Raw genomic sequence first — 26,148 nt, 5'->3', positions numbered from 1 at the left:
ACTTGACTCCAAGTCCTGAGGCCCGATGAGCGGGGGTCAAGAAATCAATTTTAATTAGAATTTAATAGGAATAATGTCTGCAAGTCCTTTCTTCTTTTGCATCAACACCATAGCCTCCTCTCCAAACTGAATTTCACAACTTTGTTTAACCCCCGAGAGGGAATTACGAGGTCAGCGCAGTGAAGCCAACCCCCCCCCCCTCTCCACCCTGAACTCCACATTCACTCTACACTTGAAAGAGGAGGAAGGTTACATGTTTTGGCATGGAGGCCCAGCTTCTAAATATCTAGAGGACACGGATCTGGCGTTATTCAGATTATGAGGAGGAGAAAGGGCAGAGGGTGGAATAATTGAAGAGAAACATGAGCTGTAGCACCCAAGGGTTTGTGTGCTTGTGTCAGCACTGTACGTGTATATGTGCGTACTCGTATTTAAAGTAAAAGTGTATAATTAGAGTGCAAAGCGACCTCTGTGCTGGATTAGTGGTTCAATTTAGCACGTCTTGGGTGATTTGGCTGATTTTAAAGAGTGCTGGCTGTGAGCTGGAGGTCCAGCGAGCTTCTCTTTGCAGATTCTCTTTGCATCTCAGGACCAGGGATCTGACAGCGTAGCCCATGGGTGCTGCCGGCTGCCCTCGGCCACTGTCACAGCCGAGACTGGTGCCGGAGCAGATGTGGAGCTGAACTGAGGGAAGTGGGTCATGGTGCTGCAGGCTTTGTACAATTCAAACAAGGCCTTATTATGCACAAGGTAAGTCACGCTCCTTTTTTACTCTTTTCGTGTGTTTGTCTGTGTGTGTGTGTGTGTCAAATGAAGGCATGGCTGCTGTGTTAACATTACAATAATCTTTCTTCCCCCAGGAGGCCTCGCAGACGACCCTCAGTCAGCCGAGTTCAGTCTATCGCTCTTTCCATCAGTGTCCTCTGCAGTTGTCTTTTGTAACTTGGGTTTTTTCTTTCTTTTCGAGAGAGGGGAGATGGAAAAAGAGATGATTTTGCGTGTGACGAGGCCTTGGGCGCACGGCTGTGTTTGATGTATTTTTTATGTGCTTAGGCTACTGGTGAACGATGGGGAGGGCGAGGGATGGGGAAGGAGTGAGAGAGGATGCCTGGAGCTGATGCAGTTGAATGGGAATGTTGTTGAAGGAGAAAAGGGAGGGAGGAAAGAGATAGAAGTGTGCGTGCGTGCGTGCGTGCGTGCGTGCGTGCGTGCGTGCGTGCGTGCGTGCGTGCGTGCGTGTGTAGGGGAGGGAGGGAGGTTGAGTTTTTTTTATTTTATTTCTGCCGGCAGCAACATTATGTCAGGGGGATGAGTGCAGGGAGGAGAGAGACAGCGAACACTTGTTAAGTCTGTCTGATGTAGCCTCTCTATACCAGACACACACCTCCAGAAAACACACTTACACATGCACGCACACACACACACACATATTCAGACACACAGAAACCACTGCCATGCCCCTCTGATCTGACAGTTCCAAAAACATTCAGTCACCAGCTTGGAGAAAATATCACATTGCAACAAATCCTGCAGTCCTCCCTTTTGTGAGGACCGGGGGTATGATGCCGCCTGTCGGTGTTGCATTCTCCGTAACATTTTGCCTTAAACACACCTGAGACTGTAAATGATGAAGTGTGTTGTCCTAAAACATCCCCTGTTAGCTTTATATAATATGCACTCTTATCAGCCCTGATGATGACGGTGTGTTCGGTGACTAACTGGAGGATTTGGGATTTACTGACGTGATTCTACTTACCTTAAATTCGCTTGAGTGATTTCCTCCATTTCCCAGAAAGTATTTTAACAACCACCAGAAGATGGGCATGGCTTTTTTCTTGTTGAATCCAACAAAAGGGAGATAAACTGATTATACAGTTATCACAGTGAAAGCATCACATGATGATTTGTGTGTGTTTTTGGTGAATTTAAATTCCCCAAAGCCACGCAGGGAAAAAAGTTGTGATTGTGTTGATATGCACGGTCACAAGTAAAAGTAATTAGCACTAAAATATACTCAATAAATCAGCTTCGTCATAGTATATTCAAGATAATTGTGATTTATGCTCATTATTGTTGTTGCAGTGGGTGGTTTTGGTGTAGCTGATTACATCATATTGACACTCATCTGGGGAAAACCAACCACAGCATATCAGCACATATACCTCATACCAGCTGTCAAACACGGTGGAGGAGGGATGATGATTTAGACTCGTTTTAAAGCCACAGATTTGGGCACTTTGGACTCATGATGAATTCCTCTGTATACTAGAGTATTCTAGGCTCCAGCGTGTCTGCCAGTAAAAGCTAAACCCAAACTGGGTCGTGCAACAGGACAATGACACCAAGCAGAGCAGCAAACCTACAACAGAATGGCTGAAAAAGAAGAATCAAAGAGTTGCTATAATCCAGGTAAAGTCCAGACCTCAACCCAGTTGCCGTGTGGCAGGACCTTAAGAAAACTATGCATAAATCAATTCCAAAAAACTTCAATAAACTGAAAAAGAGTAGTCCAAAAAGTGTTTTTTCAGATGGTGAAAGGTCAGCCCTGCAGGTCAGTTTAGCACCCAGACTCTTCTACTACAAAGTCCTGCTGTTGTAATAGCCATAGGTCTTGCATATTTTGCTGAAATATGCAAGACCGTCCCTGGAAATGTCATCTAATGGAAGTATGTGAGATGTATATGTGATGATGTCTTTCCAGATGTACAAGCTGCCAATTCCAATAGGCGCTAATACCATCAGAGATGCAGGCTGTTGAACTAAGCACCGATAAAAAGCCAGATAGTCCCTCTCATCTGTAGTCCAGAGGATGCAGGGTCCATTGTATTTTCAAAAACAGTGTCAAATATTACAATTATACTGTTTTGAGATTCCCACATGACCCTTCAAAGGATAGCAGCAAGTGCCTGAGTCTGTGGGAAGCTGAGTAAATGTGTTGGTGACAGAGTTCTCATGACGTTATCAAGGTTCCCCTTGACTTCTGTTACCACAAACTTCTTCGTTTCCCTTAAAATGAATCTAAAATCTATCTCAGTAGATATCATATCGTTATATCTGACAGAGAACAGAATGTGTGCACAAACATTTAAACAAAAGTATAAAATTTTCATTTTTGTGTGTTTTATGCATTTCTGGCAACGCATCAGGGAAAAAAGAATAACATTTATGGTAATTTTAATGCTGTCCGATGTCAAAAGAGGTAAAAATGTGACCTTAACGCTGTGCAAAGGTTATGTATGAGTGCAATTTTGGTGTCAGTCACTGATCCAGTTTGCATCTGTCCTGCAAAACAAGACAATATGGAAACTTAGAACATCCAGCATGTGGAGAACTGACTTTTTTAAGTTTGGTATGAGACACAGATTTGTCACGGGGAGAGATTAAATGTATTTGCAAGACTTAATGAATACATAACTGTTATACCGTGAAATTCCACCAGGCCTACAACTGTAAATTACATCAATGTTAAGCTTTTTACACACTTTATTGTTTTTGTGGTTTTAATTTTGACTGAATAAAACTGTCCCTTTCTCATATACTAAAAAACTAAATATAAAACAGTGAAAGAGAGTTAGATGTTCTCTAACAATTAAAACCCCCATATCTCTTATTTTATATCTCACATATGCATAGCTATATATTGTGACTCATGTAGTTATTATGTATTTGCTGGGTGACCTCCCCCACCGCCCCACCCCACCAGCCAAACTGGAAAAAGTAAAGTGACATCATAACATAAGGGAGTTTAAACCATGATCTAAAACAGTTATAGCATGTAGCATAATACTATTTCAGCTGATAGTGCAGTTTGACCAGCTTCACATTGACATGATGTCAACAAAATGTCATTTTAACAAGAGTAAAACCACCCCCTCCAAACTCCAGCTGCAGCCAGATGTAGAAAGAGGGAGTGAATGGCACTACAGTAAAACCGTGTTGGTTATATTAAAGAGATCCTATGGATGGATTATAAACCACTTTTTAAACTTCTACATTGTGTTTATGAATGAGGATTCCCATAAAGGTACCCAAGAATTATTATTCTTTTTTGCCCATTTTGAGATGCTTTTATTTCTTTTTATTTGTTCATTTATTTTACTTGCTGGATTTCCTCTATGGAAATAAGTTTGGTAGCTACCACCCACAGAGTTACAATCCATTGTAATAAAAAGACGCTCGTTTCTGGGAATTCAGACCCATTGTTGAATAAACAACAAACACAACAGGCTTTCTGTCCGCGCACCGATTCATTCTCCACTGTTTCCTTTTTTCTTTTTCAGCCGCAGCCCAGTTTAGGAAATGCTTTTAGTCACCCAGCCTTTTCTTTTTTCTAGAGCTACCGCGTTAGACTGAGAGGAGGAGGAGAGAGGAAGAGGAAGATAAACATCACACAGAGGAGGGTCAGAGGAGGGGAAAAATTGGGAGGGCGCAGTGTCCAGCTTGTCTATCGAGCAACAAACCGGCAAAATAGGTAAGAAAAAACTGGAATCTCGTGCAAATAGATTCACATGTCTGACTTATGCAAGCGGTGAAAGGGAGATGAAGGGCAGGCTCTGAGGTTGTTTTATATGAGAAGGGCTAGAGTGGAGACTGCACAGATATGGGGTGAGCGTTACATAACGCAGCGCAGATTAAATATCCCTGCTTTTTCCTCTACATTTCTGAGTATATTTTTATTATTATTATTGTTTGAGGATGAAACTCTGAGGCGTTTTTGAGCTTTAGCAAAGAGCAGTGCTCGGATGAGGAAGAAGAACTGTCGCGTTTTAGGCTTTATCATCCTGATATTCTCCAATAAGCCGTAAAATGCAGCCACTGGGCGGCATTGGACGCCTTTTTCACGTTTTCTACAGAGCCAGGCGTCCTCATTTCAAGATTATAGGCATCCACCCAGCAGCAGGACTGCTTAGGTATTATTTTCCTTTATTTCCATCGCGCTTACGGCAACAAATATGGTGTTTTTGCACTCAGAGCGAAAAAAATACAAACCACTCGTTATCAACATGAGAATTATTTTATTCTCCCATTTCAAGCGCCAGCACTGCGGCCAAAAACGCGTCGATTTCGGGCGGTTTGTCCCCGTTCCTCTCGCCGTGGTTAGAGCTTCAGCATGCGCGCTCGCGACACCGCCACCATCGCTGTCCTTCAGCACCACGTGAGCGCGCGTGCATAGGAAGAGGAGAGGGGACTGATTGACAGCAGCCTGGAGTCAGGATTAGAGAGATTTCCATTCTGAGGAGACATGTAAATATTTGACGCTAATAGAAATGGAGTGCGCAGACCAGCCTGTAGTTATAGACGTTATAAACAAGGAAAGTGTGTGTGTGTGTGTGTGTGTGTGTGTGTGTGTGTGTGTGTGTGTGTGTGTGTGTGTGTGTGTGTGTGTGTGTGTGTGTGTGTGTGTGTGTTTGGCCCCAGTGGGCTAGGCATTGAATTTTCCTGTTTTTGTTTTTGTTGCTTTAGCTCATGACTGCATTTTAGCTGTTTTGATCTTTTTTAATCCTCCTCCTTTCGCCCATGAAGAACTTTTCTTTGTTGCTTTGTTCTGCTGCCATGTGATGACAGGTTTAAGCAGCTACACACTGTGCAGGCCTGCGACACATATTTTATTTATTGTTTCACTGTGATTTGGCTTGACTTTCTTTTGTTAGAGCATACTGCACATTTCTCAATGCAACTTCTGATTGATGTTCTGTTTCTTTAACACACTAAGATGTTTTTCTGCAAAGGAAGCCAAAAACCTTAAATGTTATAGACTGAAGCTATAAGCACTAGAAACTTAACTATGGATCTCAAGTAAGTCATGTCAAGTAGATTTTCATCTTCTATCTAAATTTTTGGCTCCAGGAAGTTGGGAAACATTCAAAGTGATGTACACGGTGGGCAAATGTCCAGCGGTGCTGTGTGTAGAGGTTATTTGAAGTAAAGAATGGCACTACCAGTACTTTGATGTTATGTTCTTTGTCATTTCAGTGAGAATCAGTCGAGGCCAGTGATGCTTCATCATCAGGACCAGCCTCTGAACTCAGCCTATGGAAGCTCCAACAGTAGTTCCTCGTTCCAAAACAGGAAGTGCGACAAAGACGGCAACTTCAACTTCCTGCCAAGGAAAGATGATGAGGACTACACGGGCAATGTAGAAGGAGGAGGAGATGAGAACCGAAACCAGGTGCGGCCCCGAAACTTGGGCCCACTTGGGCGTGACCCCCCAAACTCAGGGGTTCTGTCGCCGCGCTCCCGCATGTCCTGCTGGAGCCGCCTTGAGCCTCTGCCTGAAATCGAAGGTGGGGACGATGGTTATGGTAGAGTGCCCCCTGATGGAGCGGAGGAGAGGAGGATGGAGGAAGAGGAGGGAAGGATGATGATGAACCAGGATGATGAGAAGCAAAGAGAGAAGAGGGAGCAGCAGAGGAGGAAGGGCAGCACAGACTTCAGAGGAAGACAGGAAGAGGATTATGATGCACTGCTGGACGACGAATGGGGAGACAGTGACTCCGAGTCGGAGTACAGCTACCGGTCTGGCGGCAGCATGTCTTCCCTCAACATGGAAAGCGGGGGAGAAGGGATGCTCATGGGAGGCCTGGACCGCATCGGTGTCGGGGAACCAAAATCGAGTCATCCGGAAAGTGGCCCAGCAGGAAACAGAGACCCAGCCACGAGACAAAGAAGCTTTAGCCGCAAGTCCCTCCCAGGAAGCAACCTGGGAAATCTGGAGGAAAGAGCGGAAGATCAAGACGATGATGACGATCAGTCCTCCGACTCAGACGGCGAGATGCCAGAGCTGATGGACACCGTATGGACGCTGCGGGACCGTGAGCGCTTCAAGGCTCAGGAAATGGAGAAGCACCAGGTGCAGCTGACCATGTATCGCCGCCTGGCGCTGATTCGCTGGGTCCGCACCCTTCAGGGCCGCGTCCAGGAACAGCAGAACCGCCTTCAGTCCAGCTTTGATGTCATCCTCACTCACAGGAAGGAGTTGCTGCGAATGGGCGCCGCCGCTGCCATAGCCAACACTGCTCCCGCTGCTGCTGTCAGCCAATCGTGAGAGGAAACAAGTGTTTATAAAACTGCACTTTTGCTCATAAATTTCCCCTGGAAAAAGGAAAAAAAATCTCCCATCATCCCGTCAGACATTTTTAAGCTTTATGTTGCTTATTGTTGCTCATCTTCCCCGTTTTCCCATACAGAGCATCAATTACTGTATCAAACTCATCTTTGGGCTGCTGAAGACTGGTTTTAACTTCAGCTTCTACACAAAAACCAAAATGTCACATGACTTAGGATATATATTCATTAAAGCAATGACTGTATGAACTCTTGAGTGTTGTTATAATATGATGTTTATATCAGAAATGTCCTACATGCTGTTGTTACCTGTCTTGACCTCTGCGTAAAAAAAAATCCCTAAAAGTGTTGGAAAACATCCATGTGTTAGAGATGATTTCTACCAGGAGATGCTGTATATAATTATGATCGATTAAAAGAATAAAGTATCCTTCTATCTAATGTTTTGTGTGGATGTTTTTTTAATTTAACTTTTAAACAGCTTAATCTAGATTGAGCTCATTTCTAATAGACACATCTGAGAGAAAGACTAAGGCTGATAACTCCACTTCAAGAGCACAGAGGCTTCTTTTGATTCCTGAGGAACATTTTAAGAAGCTGGTTTATCAAAGTTCCCTCAGAACAGATATGACTAAAGAAGGCCAGTTTTTATCTTCTGTAGCTGTACTTGCTGTACTTGAAGCCTTGGGCCAATGCCCTTTGAGCTCACAATTGCCTCTTTGTCAGCTGAACAAAGTTGTTTTGTATCTGCTCATCACACGGGGCTGGGAGCGTGTGTTCTGCAGGCAGTGTGATAGCCGTGTGAGGGCTCAAGCCTCAATCTTTACGGGCTGGGCTTCCGCCGCAGGCTTTCCGAGATCATCTCACCTCTTTCTAAGTGCGTGTATGTGTGTGTGTGTGTTCAGAAAGATACCAGCCACGCTGCCACCCTGTAATCTCCGTCCTGGGCGAGTCGATGGGAGTCGCTGGAAGCCCTCGGGGAGCTTCAGTCTGCGCCCCGGGCCGCTGCGGGTCCTATCCGGCCTCGGTGAACAGACGCCGGTCCGGTTGCGCGCAGGAGCCAAACCCCGGGGCAAGTTTGGGATAATCCCCAGCTATGCCTCCAAACCAATTCCAGTTTATTTATTTTTTTCCTAGCTTATCGCTTTTCTTGGACGCGCAGGCACCGCACAGAAAGTCTGAGTCCATTTCCATATTGATCCGCTGTTCGTTGTGTTTGCGAGGCGACAAATCTGAGCGGATAACATGTTTACAGCAGAGCAGTGACTTGTATACAACGTGATACAGAAAACATCCTCAAAAAAGGGACATCTGGGAACAAACGTGCCTTTGATGGGGATTTTGTAAACCGCGGAGACTTGATTTCAAGGTAGTTAGAGGTTATAAATGAAGTGAGACAAAGCTCACGAAGATAAATGAAGCTGCAGGGGCGCGAAGGGGAAAAAAACACGGCTGATCAGTTTTACCTCGGGATAAAGGAGGGTTCCAGTATCTTTAGAGCATATGACAATATTTTAGATGTGTGGTTCAGTATTAAAATATCCGCTGGTGCTAAGCTTATTAACTGTTTCCTCCATTTAAAAAAGAAGGAGGCTTTGTGTAGATTAAATGTAACTAGTGACTTTATTAATGGTTAATAAATGACTTATTATGCTTTTATTAATGCGTTGTAAGCAGTGATTAGCACGAGACAGGTTTATCTTGTCGGCCTATATAACGTTTCAATAACAACTCAAAGACGTTAAGGATTAATACAAACATTATTTAATGACGTCATTTTGCAGTAAGTTAACCAATAAAGATTTGTAAACTGTTTTTAATAGTTAGTGTTAAAATCTATCTATGACTTGTTTTTATTGTTAAACTGCTGAAAATTTGATTTAAAAAAAAAACTGCTAAAAAAGTTTGTAACAAATAGACTCACATGTTCTCATTCAGTATTTTTCCAGAAGTTCAGAGGTCAAAGTGTTCAATGAGATCTCCAATGAGACCATTAGAGTGTCCACGGCTGGAGGAGAATAAAGGCCACGAAGGGACCTGGAAAACTCAGTAAATTGTTTATTAGAGACAATGAGGGCTTTATTTTCGAGTTTCCACCGCTGTAAATAGTGGCATCATGCAATATTTCCAGGATAACGACTATTTATATCCGACTTTCATGAAAAACACTATGTAAAGTATGCAGGGTTATTATTATTATTTTTTAACTTACATTCCTTAGACTAAATACGTTCTTCGGCGTGACCGTCGGGGCCCTGCTGCGGGCGCATTGCGCACATCTTCTGCAAACTCGGTAAATCAGTCGGTTACTAAAAATAAAAAATAAATAAGTAAATAAAAAAAAAACCCTACAAAAAAAACGAAACCCTGGAATGACAGGTATGGCGTTAGATGACTTTTTTTCAGAGCAAAGCTTCCCGGGGAGCAGAGAGGTGCGCACAGCTGGGCCTTGTGGCACATCCCCAAGGCGAGTGGGAGCGCCAAGAGGCTCATCTGCATTTTTCTGTTTTGTAACACACTTCACTTTTTTTTTCAAACAACCAGAGCACCCAAATCCAAATGTTTTAATGTCTGATGGAAGGTTTCAGGGTCTTTGCTTTGCGATATATTTAACCCACAGAGAAAGGGTTGTAACACTTCTCCTTGAAGTTTAAGACGCTTAATCGCGAGTGTTGTTAAAAGAATTATACTGTTTTCTTCTAAATTGTATTTTGGTGGTATCATCATGTATTCTAATAGCAGACATGTGGTTACCTATAAAATACTGACTGTGAAAACAGATTTTTTTTAAATGAGCTTTTTTACGCTTACATTTAAAGACGAATGTGCACTAAAAGAAAATCTATCGATTGTTAAAATATATATTTAAAATATCAATTTTGCGGCCTGATTTTCATGCCCTTTGGTGATATATTCTTTCTCGTGTAGATTTTGGTAGCTGTGCATGTTGTGCCATCGATCAGTGGTTGCAAACCTGGAATTAACTGATGTATTTGTTGATACTTGTGTATTTTTTTTTAATCGATGCTTTGCAGAAAACATATCCAAGGTTGCCAGGTTTGCTACACTACCTTGTGACGTTTTTTCCCTTCGAGCAACGGGCACTCAAAGTCTTTATAGCTTCCACAGCGAGATTCTTCACACCTGCATATTTTTTTGTGATGAATCATTTACAGGAAACAGAGCCGCATGTAACCATTCACAAATGTATTAGATTAGCCAACTTCTCAGCACAAAACGCGTTAGAACCTGTTAAAAATAGTATCTAATCATCAAGATGGCGCAGGGACGGAGGAAAACATCCTCCCTACCAGACTATGAAAGAAAATAGAGCTACATATACTGGGGGGGGGATAATTTTTGAAGGTCAGTTTAAAGATGCTCTCTAATGTGATTAACTTCAGCTTTGAGGGAAGATTATTTTAATGAAGTACAGCAGATAAAAGATGTGTGATGATGAGTCATCAGCCAGTATTAGGATAACCGGAACACTACAGACTAAATGTAGGGATAATGTGAGACACATTACTAATAAATGTGCAACTTTACAAACAATCTATGTGGGCTAAATGTTCGACATGTTTTATTGTTGTCTGTGTGTCTTTATATGCTTGTGTGTTCATCGTTTCTATCCTAATAATTGTTAAGACTGTTTTTTCAGGTTCAGCTAAACATCTTTGGGTTTCACTAACGATCTTTCTTGAAGGTGTTAACTTCATTTTTCTTTTAAGGAGGGGACACAGGGGACAATATTAATACTTAAACCCCAAACTAAGTGTACATGCTACTGTGTGGTGTGAGGGAGTGATGGAAACTGTGCATCATTCTATTAAATCCAGAAGTAATTAGAAGGAAGAAATGGAACAGCAGAAGATGGGGAAACAGTACATGTAGTACAAGACAGAATTCACCACAGGGGACCATGGCAGGTCACGAGGGCAAGGTTTCACAGGCCTGCTTTAATATCCACCATTACTGTTGTCCATTTTATTTGTTTAGACTGGTAGCAAACCCACGGCATGACCCCCTGCAAAGAACAGCCTCAAGACTCTAAGGAGGGAGATTTTTTGTATTGAGATCACGAGTCTCAGGACCTTGATGTTAACTAGCAATTCAAAGAGTGGAGATAATAACCCAGCTGTCCTCGTATCATGCTGACCATTCATGAGGAACACAAAGTGTTTCGTATATGTGTTCCACTTGTCTCACAGAGGGGGATTGTGAACAGAAAGGAAGGGGGGAGAGAAAAGTATTTAAATATGTGTTCAGTTTTTTTCATCTTGAGCCAGTTACAATGTGAGACAAGGGCTAAAAATGCTGTGCAGTCCCACAAGAAGTGGGACACCTGATCACCCTGGTGGGATGTTATTAAAGGAGACCTGAATGGACTGACTTTAGATTGCCTGAGCAGGAACAAGGAGGCTCCAGCATCCACTAGGGGGGGATACTCCATCACACACCCACTCGGTTCAGACCGTCACCTCCTTTTGTTTCTGTGTTCTGACACCAGAGGTCAGCAGCGTGCACATGGATGGCTCATCCAGCAGTGTGTGCAGCAGTGGTGCACTTAATGGGGGACCACCAGGGATCTGCAAAGGAGGGTTTCTATTGGGACATATTTTCAAACAACCCCCATTTTTTATTCTTTTTTGTGGAACAACAACAAAATAAATAAATAATTAAGATTAAAAGCTCTCTTTCTAACCTTTCTACAGTTTGGGTTTAAGTTTACTTAAAAAGAAAGAAAAGAAAAAGCACTAAAATTATTTTGTAGCCAGTGCTGAATTTAACGTGTTTGCTCAGGAGGTCATGGGCTCAAATGTGGAGAGCCACACAGGAAATGCAATACCAAAAATAAAAACATTTGTGACTTCTTCTTCATCAAAATCATACGTGTAGCACAATCTTCTACTGTGTGTTTTTTGTGTTTCAGCTTTATTTTAAACATTTTGGAATCTCGAGCTGAATAAAGTTACAGGATCTGAGCCAAACTCACTCGACACACAGAAACAATGTAACACCAAAGTTTGACCCAGGATTTTGTGTCATTATTTGAACACTGTTGTTCCGTCACTTATCCAAACTGATGCTCTCGTGCAGATATTTTTTGGAACTTACTTATCTCTGCTTGTTGTTGTTCGTTAACACGTATTTGTTTCGGCCCCTCTTCATAAATCTGCCACGCGCTTTAAAGTAAAACTGCATGGATGTACCCAACAAAAGGTCAAACTCATCATATCTGATCTTGAATAAAAAGTCAGTCCAAAAAAAAAAAAGGATGTCAAAAGTGAAATGATGAATTAAACCAAGATGTACTAACCAAGTGGAGAGCTATTAATTGAAGCACTGCCTGGGTTATTAATCCCATTTTAGATCAATAGGCTGTTTTGGTGCTATCATCTGTGCCACTGTTGGTTGTTTACTCAAGAATATGATATGGGTTTGCTCTTTTTTATTATTATTTATTTAAATAATCTCTTATATGTTATACTTTTTTAACTGGTTGTTGTCTAGAAGGTTCATATCCTAAAACATACCATTTTTTCTTTCTTTAAATAATAAAAACAAACAAACTGTGGATCCAAGATTTTTTTTTTTAAGGAAATAAAAGCCAACACAACAGCATTTGTCCCCCTTGTTGTCCTCATCAGGCCTGCAGTGGATCTGCGCCCCACAGTTTGAAAACCACTTGTTTACCATCTCTTACGAATTTACTATTGTTGCATTTTATAAATTGAAATGTAATTTTTACACAAGCAAATATTAAATTGTATCATGTTTAAAGGGAACCTGAGCTTGTTTTGTTTGTCCATTCGGTTAAATAAAAAGTTATATAAAATTAAACAAATACCAGTGCTCTTGAATACAGTTACATTATAACACTGATCCAAACTATCTCAATTTAGAGCCAGTGACGTTAGTGTGCTGTATTAGTTAAACAGTCCTTGTGATTTATTATCTGATGGTTACAAAATCTCTGTCAATATAAGAGCTTGTCAAATATCAACAAGACACTGATAAAAACAAGTAAAACACTGTGTCTTTTGCCTGGATTCACTTTATTTCTGGACTCTACTGACAGCAGCCCCCTGATGTTTTGTTCATTCATGTCTGTGTAAAGCTGTAAATCCTTTCCTGCTGTCACATTTACCTCCCTGTGTACGGTAGCTACAGAGACTCATATCTCTCTTTCCCGACACTAAAATTCCCCACAGATTAAGATTCCTCAGGACAGGATCTGCAGTCTTGTATCCAGATGCCCTTGACATGCAAAAGTTCGGGAGTCCCTGCTGCAGCCACGGCTTTAGCTGTTGCATCGGGCTTTTTTTGAACACAGAAATACATATATACCCTATCATACTCTCTCTCCCCTTCTTCCCTCTGCCTGATGTAGTGTGACAGTGTGTTCGCCCGCAGCACTCTGCTGGCGTGGAAACAATCAGCTTTGACAGAAAGGGGGTGGCGGTGGAGGGGATAGAGGGAGGCAGAGGAAGAGGGAGGGATGGTGGGTGAGGAAGGGTGGAGGGGAGGCTGCGGCCTGAGGCCTGTGTATGATGAACTGGATAGAAAGACCCGTCATGAGAAGAGAAACAACACACAAACATAATAGATAGATAGATAGATAGATAGATAGATAGATAGATAGATAGATAGATAGATAGATAGATAGATAGATAGATAGATAGATAGATAGATAGATACTTCCTGTTTTTGTCTTTTCCTCTGTCCTCACTGTTGCCTTGATTGAATTCACCTGTGCCTTGTTATCCCTCTTTGTGTGTTTTTGTTCTGGTAGGTAACTTTAGTTAGTCTTCTGTTTTTGCTGTTTCTCTGTATTAAATAAAGTGTCTTCTTCTTTTTGTCAACACTTGGGTCTCCATTATGGACCTTATTGCCACCTTGATATTGATATAAAGAAAAAAGATACACTCCTGAGTCCAGCTTATTTAAGACATAAAAATACTTGTTTTATGTTTGTCCCTTTTATAATCCCTTCATCTCTTTTCTGAATGTTTATGTTGTCCCAGCCTTTTCTGTTAATTCGTTCATATGGGTACTTTCAAAGCAATATTACTCTCAAGAGACCCACACCTATGCGTAAATTATCAAATACCCTAAAATGTGTTAAGTATAATTTAATGAGTGTGGAGAAACTCTCTGTATGAATTACAGCAGAAGTTTAATTAAATGTCTCAGTGTGTTTAACTATCAGTTATCATTACTTTACTCATTCCTGCAGAGCCCAATTATTAAATTTAAATAATTTACAGTCTCATTAACAATAGATTTACTACATCTAAATGTTCCTGGCTAAGTTCACACTGCAAACCTTTGTGCTCATTTCTGATTTATTGCTCATATACGTTTTTTTCCCCCCTTTTGTTTTGCTCTTAATGTTGTTCTTGTCCTGAACTATTCTGCAATTTGCAAATGAGCAATACTGTCACAGAGATCATGCTGCTTTGCAGAAGTCAGTGTGCAGCGCTGTGTTTGTAAGAAGCCAGTGAATTTGTGAGAAGGTGACAACGAAGATGTTAATTATGGCTTGGTGTTCCGGTAAGCAGGTGAGTGGGATCATCACATGAATGGCTGCCACGGCCAATCAAAATTGTGGATTTGATCCAAAATTTTAGGATGTGACTTTCAACAAGATTCAAAGGAAAACTGTCCATTCAGACTTTCCCTCGGCGATGATGGAGGACACAACAAAGAACGTAAGTAAACTGAAGGTTTACATACACAAGGAGATGAGGGCGGAGTGGAGACACATAGGGAGAAACACACAGCAGAACTGAATCTAACTGAGGCAAGGGATACACAACTAAACATAATGCACATTAGCGGCTCTCAAAAGCAGGAAGTCTCAACACTGAGACAGACAGCGACACAAAATTGACATCAGTAAACAGACATGACTGACTACACACAGGGGACGCTGGGGAGGACACACAGAGAGGAGAATTAAACAAACTGGACACGAAAGGGAACAAAATTAAACAGAGAAATGAGATCTAGAAACATGAATAACTAAACTAGGAAACAGTGGAAATACTGAACCAGGAGACTAAACAATGAAAACTAGAATGCAATCATAATAACTCAGAAACAGGAGAGAAAAAACATAGGAATCATAAAAATTCACAGAGGTGATTCAAAGTGGTTACCATTCATCTGTTTTATAAAATATAAAATATATTGAATACACAGTGATAACAGTGAATACAAAGGACAAAAAATATTCTAAAGAAGAATATTCTTTATCCACTGCTTCAACAGTGTCAAAGTCCGGGCACTGGGGAGGCCAATTCATGACTGATAATGTTCCACTGTGTGTTTTTCCATCCAGATATGCTTTTACTGCAATCGCAGTGTGTTTGGCATCTCTTTCATGCTAGAAAATGAAGCTGATGTCAATCAGAGACTTCCCAGATGGCATTTCATGCTGGAAATCTGATAATACACTTTTGCTTTTACAATTCCATCAGTTCCAACAGATCCCCAACACCACTGACTGAAACATAGCCTCAAACCATGATAGATCGTCCACCGTGTTTTACAGATGGCTGTATCTTTCTCTAACGATTGAAACCAAAATGTTCCAAATTGGATTTATCACACCGAGAGACCTGTTACCACTGATTTTCAGTTCAGTTCTTGTGTAATTTCGCATACCCCAGCTTTTCTCCCTCTTTCCCTTCCTGTTTCCCTTCCTCTTGACAGCCACCCTTTTTTTTCCTATTTCTTAAAGACATGACTTTCAGATACTGTTTACCTGCTGTAGGTAGTTTTTAAAGGCTGTGTAGACACAACACTGGGTTCCTTTTTACACTTGAATGAATCACAGCTACACATTCCTCCGAAAATGGTGACCAAGGACTGGACTGAAAATAAGTGATAAAGCAGCCAATGTCTAAGAAAACCTTAAAAACTTTTGCTCAAGACCACTTAAAAACATTATAAGAATGCCTGCCTCTGTAAAAGCAAAACACATAGAAATGAGGGGTGGCTTAAGACTTTTGCACAGTACTATAGCTGGATGGATTGACGAGTTAAGTTTAAATATACAAATAAAGCATGATCTAAATCCTCTGCACTACATATTAGCAAACAGTAAACATCTACTGATGTGTTGTAACAACCTGTTGAAAGGCGCAAAAAACTTCAGATCATTTAAGGCCTTCCTGACCTGAGTGTCGCTCTCCCACTTGACTCTCTTTTCTGATTTAGTTAAAGCCATCAGGTCCTTTAAGAGGGTCTCTCTCAACCTCTTCAAACATCTTGTCAGGCTCTGATTCCAGGACTTGAAGCTTGTGTGTGAAGAGGGGTGTGTGCGTGTGTTGATGGTTCAGCTGCCTCGTCTGCTATAACCAGCTAATAAATATGAAAACAGCAGGTTAAAACTTTTTTATTCGTCCCGTGCCTGAAAGGATTATACCCTTCTATAGAGTCCCGTGAAAAATCCCCCAAACCTCATAATGCCCAATGTTGTCCCATAAAACTGTGTTGAACAAAAGATGGAGAAAGGGGGCTTTTTCACGCATAAGGGGTTTTCTCAAGAGCGCATTGAGAGGAGCCCCGGCCGGGATCCGCCCATAGATTATCTGGCTGTCGGTGAAAGCCCGGCTGGGAGAGGCAGGTGCGTGTGCCAGGCACAGGGGGGTCGTGGGGGCCCGGTGACCGAGCAGAGGGTGGTGAACTATGGGGAGTGCTGCGCAGCTGCCAGCAGGAATGTTTGCAGATTGTCACTTCCATTTAACTTGCTCTTTTTCTCTCCTCTCCACCCACCCACCCCAGCCTAGAGATGGAGCTGGTCTCCCAGGTTTCCCTCCCACCTCCGAGCCGCAGAGATCGGACTAAACGGTGACACCACGGCCACAAAAGCGACAACCGGCGCGGGTCGTCTCCGCCCCTGCAGCGTGAAATTGTGGATTAAACTGATAAGGAGGAAGAATGATACTGATCCCACATTTTTTGAGGGCGCTTTAGAAGGCTAAGCGAGTGCGATGTAACTGGTAAAGCAGGGTTAACACACTGTAGTCCCCAGAGGCTTCTTTCATACAGGTTATTGGATTTTAGGCTTCTTTTTTTTTTGAAGTGCAATCTTCAACATATGGTGGCCTGTAGACAGAACTGAGGCTCTTTAATAATGCAGCTCATAAATTTATCTCTGCAACTTTGCCAGAATTTACCAAAATAAAATAAAAGATGCAAATTGCATGTCCCCTGAACTCAGAGAGCATTCATTTGTCATGTGGAAGCATCACCTCTTATCTTTACTTTCATGCATTCGCAGGAAAAGCCTATATGCAAAATTAGGAAAATGCATTTATCACAGAGGATAGTCGTCCGCCATGTTGACCCACACAGGCTGCATCTTTGCCTGGAAATGGCCCTCTTTGCACCCTACCTTAGTCTCTAATCTCTTCAGTCCAAACTGTGTCCTCTTTCCAAACTGTGGCCTGAGGCTACGTGTGGGTCCTCAACATAATCCCCTTCAAAACTCTGCAGTCCCTGTTATTCCACTGGGGTTTGGCAAAAGTGCTTCATGTCAGAGCAGCACAAAGCTCAATGCTTTTTCACACCATCTTCCAGCAAAAAGGGATTAATGTCCTCACCATTATGAATAATGAGAATGAATAACAAACAGCTCCCTATTTATCCCACTCGATTAAATAAAGGAAAGAGTGTCCTTGTGCTTTTTTATTGAACTGTCTTGAGGGTGCGTATGGAGGTCGCATATAAATAAAAGAAAAGCCTAAAAGCCATAAATTTAGTCAGCATGTGATGCTTCAAAGTGTTTGCACTGATTTCATCTAGTGACTAATGTCTCAGCCAAGAAATTTGATTTCTCCATATTTCTGTACACAAAGAGCTCAAGAAAATGTTACGTAATTCATTGTATTTAATTTGATAATTTGACCCTGAATTGGATAAGTGATGGAGAATGGATGGATGGATAATTTGACCTTGCTGTGTATGGCTTTTAAAATAAAAAAATAAAAAAATAAAATTACTGATGATTATACTCGTATTTTTTTTTAACTTGTGTTGTTTAATTTTGAGTCTAGCAAAGTGGCAATATGAAAAAAAAAATGCTGGGCGCATGAGTGCGCATGAGAATTTTTCAAATTAGTATCAAATAATCAGGTCAGTGTATGCTGAAGTAATCTACCTGAACCAAAAGCTCAGGCTCAGACATCCTTTCTGCTCCTGACTCTGTTTGGTGTCAGAACGATGTGAAAGGAGATATCCCTAATATAGATATCACTGCAGTAATGCAGATATCACTCAGGCACAGCGGCTCCACCTGTTCAAACCTTCTGTTTGTGAGGAGCAGCCAATCAGGAAAAAAGTTCTCTTAAAGGCAGAGTAGTTTAACTGAGGGCATATCTCAGAAATAAATAATAATCAATAAGATGACAACCCATAAAACTAAAAAAAATCCCTAATTTTAGTGTCAACATTTGCCGTTTGTTTTTCCTTAAAGTGTCTCTTCTGTATCATACTTATATTACATTTATTTTTCACTTATGGTCTCAGATTATCCAACAAGCACAACTCTGCACCAACATCTGCCAAACAGACAGTGATTCATGGAATAATGAATGAGAGAAGCATTTCTCTTAGGAGACATAAACGATGATCAATGTGACAAATCAGCTTTAATACCCCCCCACCCCCCCACCCCACCCAAAAAAAGGTGGAATAATGAACACTTTGAGCCGTGAGTGACAAAACATCTCCTCTGCATCTCCTTAAAGTGCCCCATGTGCATCGTGACCTTAACATTTCGCTTCTTCGCATCTGTTCCTCCTCTTCTCCTCCGCACGCACTGGATCACAGCTCCTTTACCACAGCTGCCAGAGCGGACAATGGCGGCTCAGAATGAGAATATGAAAATGAAATATGAAACAGTGGTGTGATAAACTGGTAGATAATCATCTTTTCATTAAACTTTCATCCCCAGTGACTTAAAAATTCAAGAGCCCAATTACAGAGCTTGTATCTCTCTTTCTCTCTCTCCCTCTCATTTCTCCCTCACTCTTGCTTTTCTTAACAAGAGCAGTCAGGGAGAGGGGGTGAGTGGCTTAAGGGATGAGTGAGAGCATCATTATGAAGCGGTCACGGGGAGGATGGGAAGGCGGGGGGTGGGGTGGGGTGGTGGGGTGAGATGACCCATCGTCCTGAGTGGAGGACAGGGAGCAGCAGGCCTGATTTTAGCCTGTCCAAACATGGAGGAAGAGGAAGAAGAGATGGTGAGAGAAAGACAGACAGACATGTGGAGCGTACAGCCATGCGGGTCTGATGGATGGATGGATGGATGGATGGATGGATGGATGGATGGATGGATGGATGGATGGATGGATGGATGGATGGATGGGTGGTGGTGGTGGGAGGCAGACAGGCACACAGACGAGCTAAGAGGAGTATAGATTTTCCAGGCAGATAGTGGAAAGATGTGTGCATCCTGATGAGTGCCACAAACAGGGCGCATGACTCTCTCGTCTGCCTGTTTCTGTGTTGTGTGTGTGTGTGTTGTGTTTATGTGTATATCTGTGTGTGTCAGTGTATTAGCAGTCAGAGCACTGAAGCCCACGGGCGATTCCTGTGTGTGCTTGCGATAAAGGGAAAAAGGGAGGAAGTATAACGGGGGGGAAAGCGGGGCGTAGAGGCGGGGGTGAGGGGTGGGTGGGTGAGAGTAGAGATGAGGAAGTTGGATGGGGGCATGGGAGGAGGTGGGGGGGGGGGGGGGATAGAGAAAGAGAGAGAGAAAGAGAGCATCTAGCAGAGCATTGAGCTTCCTCTGTGCTGTCAAAGCCTCTGGATCATGTCCCCATCGGTCTCTCGCTCTCTCTCTCTCTCACACACACACACACTTTCCCTCACCCAATTGCTCTCTTTCCCTCAAACCAACCCCTCCTCCCCTCCCTCTCATGAAAAGAGTGTCTTGGCAGGGTAATTAAGAATGGCCTCTAAACACAGGAGTATGGCAGGAAAGCTCCAGATGAAAGTAAATGATTAAAATAATTACAGGCTGAGAGCTGACGAGCCGGAGTGTGGGGTGGCCGCCGGACATTTGTCGGTAATTAGATAATTAATCTGAATGCAAATGATGAGCCCTAACGAAGCAGTCAAGCTGAACCAGCGACAACTGCCGTGAGTGAAATGTAAGGTGGGGGGGAGAAGAGAGAGGGAAAAGCAGGGGAAGAGATTTGGGCTGGGTGGAGAAAAAAAACAAAAAGAAAAATATGAATTTTAGTATAAAACCTCCTGAAAGTCAGCATGAGCAGACTCAACTGCAAGAAGAAGAAGCAGCAGCAGAATTGCAAATCAATAAGTGTTTCTGGCAGTGACGGCGGAAAAACACCCCCCACACCTCGCCTCACTCTGTTTGTAACTTTCACTCCTAATGACAAGTAGACATGAATATCTTGTTAAAAATATACAAAAAGGCACAAGCCATGTGTTGTGCAAAAAATAAATAAATAAAAAATGTCTGCACTGAAACACCAAATGAAGGGTACGAACATGAAATGGCACCTGAGGAAGAAAACAGAGCGCGCTTTGCACACCCTAAAATGCGTGAGCAAATTGTGGATTTACTCACTCGCTGCAACACATCCAAACACACACTCGTTATATCTCCGCACCTCTTCCTCATACACACTCTCAAATACTATCAGCAAGTGTATGTGCTCTAAGCGGAGGTAAACACTGAACTTCAGAGCTTATTCGGAGGCAGGGTTGTGTTTTTTCTCTCTCTCCAAGGTTGGTATCTGTGCAAGAGTGTGGATCACATCTTTAAATTTAAATAAAGATCTTCGGGGTTTATTCATCGCGATTCTGAGCAATAAAGCTGAAAGTCTTACAGAATACAGCAAATATTATATATTGCTAAAGATGTGGCAATTCTGTCTTCATTAACAGCAGTGGGCATTAAAGCACCCCACAGTATTATAATAAATAACTTCCTGAGTGGGCAAGAAAAGAGCTTGAAAAGGTAAAGCTGTGATTATTTTAATGGTATTAAGAATCTCATTTGAAATCAAATAAATAAAACAACTCATGTGATGCAAGTGATGGTGATGGTTTCACATTTTGCAAATTCCACCACCAAGAAGAACACAAACACGCCTTCCTGCAAAACCTTTAACTGTCATAACTTGCAGGTTTTACATAAAATATAAATACAAACAAATCTTTATTAAGGCTATACAGGTGAATCAAGAAGCAGCAAGAGATAGCATAAATTTATAGGGTACACACACACACACAAGTGGGAAACAGGCACACAGTTGGAACTATTTAAGATGATAACAAAAGAAGAAAAGCACACAGCAAAGCTACAGAGACAGATTACTAACAAACTAAAACAGCAACTAACTAAATGGAGAAATTACATGGCACAGTTGAATACTTGACATACTTGAGATGCTAAAAGAGCCTAATAAATTAAAGCACGAGGGATTAAATATCTAGAACTAAAGAGAACTAAACTAACCAAGCAATTCAAAAACTAAAGCATAAGAACAATTGAGAAATAGAAGACTCAAATTAACAACAAAATAACCAGAAAAGCACAGACCATGGTGTGAATTTAACTGAAAAAGCCAAATTTGTCTTTTATTAATGGTTTTCTAAACTCAGTGAGCACAACAAGGGCAAAAAATGACTCCAAAATTGTGGCTAAATTGTGGTTCACATTGAAATCTAATGAAATAAAGAACTTTCAATCCCAACTGTTAGTGTTCAGCATCTATCAGTAATCCAGGTTTCGGTGCTAGGTTAATTCTAATACCTAAACACCAAAACATTTCAATTGCCATCATGTAGAAGGGGACATGGGGGAGACAGAGAGACATGTTAAAATAACAAATAACATCCACATGAATACTAAGACTCTTTGAATGGTAAGTTTCCCATCAGACTCCATTTGGAATTTTAAAAAATAAGATACTGTTTGGATTATAACATTATACAGAATACTTTTGTGTTTTCCGACAGTCCTTAAATTACATATTTGGCCTGCTGTATGTGTCTAACACAACTACACAATATAAGTCATCCACCAACTCACCTGCTTGATCTTCTGTAGAAGCCACACAATCTCTGTCTCCTGCAAACAACCAGGTCTCCAGTCTTCACTGTCGTCTGATGTCCAAGGGAGGAGCCGCATTTACCTATGCATTCATATCTGCTTTACTAAATAAACTGGAAGCAATATCTATTGATATCCTTCATTATTCTAGATTCACCAATTAACCTGAAACGAATGTATTTGCACTGTGGAAGGAAGCCAGAGTACCTGGTGAGACCCCACCCATGCACAGGAAGAACATGCAAACTCAACACAGAAAGGCCCGAGCCAGCCAGAACCTGAACTTGCTGTGAGGCGACAATGCTAACCAATGCACTAACTTACATATAACCTAAAGACAAACCCTAACTTGGCAACCCTCATATTAAAAACTTCAGCTTCTCTTTGTGGGTTCCTTTCCTGACTGCCTTGACAATACTACTTTTTTCTCCTCCGATATTTAACTAAAAGAACTGTTGATGGGTTTTCTTGCTATTTTGGGGTACAGAGTGGTACTAAATGAGAGCATGGGTATGTGCCAATTTTTTAGCATCTAAAATCAGTAGCTATCACTGCAACATAGCAACAGATATCTCGGAAATTTATATTTCACATTTTGGACAATATCATTAATGTTTTAACCTGAAAGTCTCACATGTTGGATCTGTATGCAGCAGTAGGCTGATGTGTTGGGGTAGTGGGTAGAACAGTGGTTAACAGAGTTGCCTCACAGCAGATATATCCTGGTTTGACTTTTTTGACTTACTTGGCTGTGTGAAGATTGCATATTCTCTCTGTAATCCTAAGACTGGTGATTCTAACTTGTCTTGTCTGTCTCTCTGTGATAGGCTGGCGCCCGGTTAAGGGTGTACTTCACTTTTGAAAATGTGGATGAGGATACTCATCTATTCAAAATCTCCCATTGGTCAGCTGTTAAATGTAAATATATGGACTTAGATCGGTTTAATACCAGATGAATCAACTTGGTGATCTTTTGTGTCCTCTATTCAAACGAGTGTGTCTGTCAGCAACAAATGTGTCATTTTGTAAGTCAGATCTTCTTATTTTAGCTGCTCCCTTTAGGGGTCACTACAGCAGATAGTCTAATGCCATCTTGTCCTATCCCTAGCATCTGTCACACCAACCCTTAACTCACAGCCATACCACCTTGAACATGCCTGGTCTCATGGCAGGTCCTGGTTAGTACTTAGATGGGAGACTGCCTGGAAATACTATGTCCTGTAAGTTTGTGGGGTGACTATAACTCGGGAAGTAGAGCAGGGTCATCCACATATTGGAATGTTGTCACATGGATCCCTGGCTGCTCCAGTCTGCATACCAAATTATGCTTGGGGAAGATACGTAACTCCAGTGGCTTTCTGATGTGCTCATTGGAGTGTGAATGTTAACTAGAAAGTATTTTTCACACATTGGCTCATGTGATGAGGCACACGATCAATAGTCGGTCAGTGACCTTCTTAAGATACAACTCCCACTAGGGCTTAAAGACCTGGGACTCTCCAATATTTGGTTTTAGAAGTGAAGAAGCTTCTTGGATGAAACGTCTTCACAAATCTTAAGGAAATCCAGTTGCTTTTCTTTCTGAGCTCCATGACCTAGATGACAGAGAAACCTACACAGACAGCTCCTTCTAACCTTTTTTATACTTCTCTAAAGCAAGCATCTCACATATATTGCTCTTTCTCAGCATGAGGCTGCTGCTCACCAATCATAGCTTCAACAACTCTTTCCCATATCTTCATGGTGTGGCTCACCACCTTGATCCCTCTGAAGTTACTACAGCTCCTCACGTCACCCTTCTTCATTTTTAAGTGATAAATAAATCAACAAATCCTGACATGTTTTCAAGAAGCACTGGTTACTCACAACATAGCTCCTTGTTAGTGCAAATTATCCTCTCTATCCACTCCTTTAAAAGACTCTGGAGGAAAAATGTCCACCACTCTCATTAAATAGAGACAGTTTGCCCACTCAGTCATTCAGTTCACCTCATCATAACCACTGGAGACCACCTCTTTGCTGTCAGCATGCTTGGTTGGCACCTTGTTAGTCTGTGCTGGCTAATCCTGAGTGCCATCATCAGGCAATAACTTCAAAACACAAAATACTAGTGACAGATTAAATAAACAGATTTCTGTGAAATATTCATTTTACAGCTGGAATAAGATGAAAATACCATTTATAATGTTGCTAGTCTGTGATGGTCATCTTTGTTATTTTTTATTTCTTTTGTTTTATAAATTAAGATATTGTGTGTAATTTGGGGAAAATAAAGGATAAAACACTATACTTTGACTCAGACGTCAGATCTGGCATTAGCATTTATTTACATGAAAATTTCCAAGAAAAGACACATAAGAAAACAGTTCAGGACAAGAGTATTGGCAACTGCTATTGAACCTTTGTGTCAATAAATGTGGATTCAAACACTCTATAAAAGAGAAAATACCCTGGTTTTAGATATAGAAAATAATACCAAAATCTTTTGTTTGCAGCCTCTATTAAAAACATTAAAAGAAACAAAATGTACTCTACAGGGTAGAAAACTGGCCCTTTGAAGGCTACAACTCCCCCCGTATTATGCGTCCAGGGTGACACAAGATTATTTTTGTCTTTGTTTTATTCTTATTTATTCAACCCTTATGCCAGGGGAGATAATGAAATATTCATAATAAGATTAAAATAAGAACACAACTGTTTTAAAAGCCTTTAAGATCCCACCAGAGTAAAAGCGATGGTCACACACCAGATAAAAATCAGTGAAAGGCATCTTATTTGAAAAATACCAGCACCAGTCAACAATCCTGATATATTTGTGCATCCTGACTGATTATGCTACAGGTGAATGTATCTAAACATTTTAATTTTGGTCTTGTTTATGTAACTATGGGGCCATTATAACATCAAAAACTATCCTGTCTGTAAGCATCCACAAAATGACTAGCAATCACATTAAGAGCAAACTCCAAAATGATCAAACTTTACAATAAGAACAAATAGAAACAGATAAAACTTTAATGTTTTGAGTAAGAAAAGCACATTTTCAGCAGAGTCCTCCCAGAGTCAGTGTTTGTATGCATGTCTGTGACAAACACAAGCATGCTGCCAAGTCTTTCTTTTTTCCCTTGAATATTTACTCCACGACCAGTTCAAACTCCTCAGCCTGGTCAAACTCTGCATTCATCTTTGCAGCCAGAGCGTCCAGTTCCGTGGTGTCTATCTGCTGGACCTTCTTCTTCCTCCTCCTCCTCCTCTCCTTCACCACAGCCACTCCGGGGATGTCTGGGTCCGGCTCGGGGAAAGCTGAACCACCGCAGTCATCAGCCTCAAGCAAAGACGTGAATGAGTTCAGTCCTGTAAAGGATCCTGCAGAAACCTCCAGGCCAAACTTGGACACCCCGGCTCTCCGGACCTCTGGGGTTTTCAGCTTCTCAAAGCCGAATAAAGTCTCACGAGACTCGGGGCTGTTGAATGAATTCTCGCTGAGCCTGCTGTAAGATCGGCGTACCTTCTGCGACCACACCGCGTCCTCTGGATCCATCTGCGGGGTGTGAGAAGCGGGCGGCGGTGATGAGGGGAGGATCGGTGAAGGCATAGTGGCCTTTTTCTTCTTAGCCGAGGAAGAGCTGCTCTCTCGGCCCGGGACGGGACCGGGCGTGGAGACCTTCGGCTTTTTCTGCTGGATGCCCTCAGAGCTGGACGGCCTCGGCGTGTTCTCCTTGTTCTGTTCCGATAACGCGACTGTTTTTCTGGGCGCTATTTTTCTTACGGTGATTGAGCGTTTAACAGCGAGAGACGGCAGCGCCATTTTGTTGTCACTTTGAGCTTGCGGAGAGCTCAGCCGCGGGGAGCGTCTCCGCTGCGAGCTGTCAATGCTATTAGAGTCCGTCATTATGCTCCGAGGAGTCCCTTCGTTCATCCCAACAGTCTCTTGAAGAAACTCCAGATACTTTCCCCTTCTTACAGCAGATCAGACTGTAACT

At 41.8% G+C, this 26,148-nt stretch overlaps 2 protein-coding genes across 4 annotated transcripts; one reads left to right on the top strand and one right to left on the bottom strand.

Moving 5' to 3' along the window:
* Positions 1-4,323: 4,323 nt before the first annotated feature.
* Positions 4,324-7,506, top strand: c19h1orf216 (chromosome 19 C1orf216 homolog). 3 transcript variants are annotated; one of them, XM_076879385.1, is made up of 2 exons: positions 4,324-4,471; positions 5,974-7,506. In XM_076879385.1, the coding sequence occupies exon 2, from the start codon at positions 5,996-5,998 to the stop codon at positions 7,043-7,045; it is 1,050 nt and encodes a 349-aa protein (XP_076735500.1). In that variant the 5' UTR covers positions 4,324-4,471; positions 5,974-5,995; the 3' UTR covers positions 7,046-7,506. The 3 variants fall into 3 exon arrangements, with proteins under 3 accessions (XP_076735500.1, XP_004548981.3, XP_076735499.1); XM_004548924.4 differs by lacking the exon at positions 4,324-4,471 and adding an exon at positions 4,495-4,605; XM_076879384.1 differs by lacking the exon at positions 4,324-4,471 and adding an exon at positions 4,644-4,910.
* Positions 7,507-24,468: 16,962 nt separating this feature from the next.
* cdca5 (cell division cycle associated 5) lies at positions 24,469-26,084 on the bottom strand. Its single transcript, XM_004548921.6, has one exon. It carries the CDS (start codon positions 26,082-26,084, stop codon positions 25,299-25,301), a length of 786 nt encoding a protein of 261 aa, XP_004548978.2. The 3' UTR covers positions 24,469-25,298.
* Positions 26,085-26,148: the final 64 nt, after the last annotated feature.

The sequence above is a fragment of the Maylandia zebra genome, linkage group LG22 (genome assembly GCF_041146795.1).
Source record: "Maylandia zebra isolate NMK-2024a linkage group LG22, Mzebra_GT3a, whole genome shotgun sequence".
NCBI lineage: Eukaryota > Metazoa > Chordata > Actinopteri > Cichliformes > Cichlidae > Maylandia > Maylandia zebra.
Note: the sequence above shows the minus strand (reverse complement) of the source record. Positions and strands in the feature narration are given on the sequence as shown.

Bases quoted from the DNA above. Each gene is read 5' to 3' on its own strand.
- c19h1orf216 (XM_076879384.1), top strand. From the start codon at position 4,807: ATGCAGCCACTGGGCGGCATTGGACGCCTTTTTCACGTTTTCTACAGA. The intron at 4,911-5,973 runs GTATTATTTTCC...TTGTCATTTCAG, and splicing joins CCAGCAGCAGGACTGCTTAG to TGAGAATCAGTCGAGGCCAG.
- cdca5 (XM_004548921.6), bottom strand. From the start codon at position 26,084: ATGAACGAAGGGACTCCTCGGAGCATAATGACGGACTCTAATAGCATT.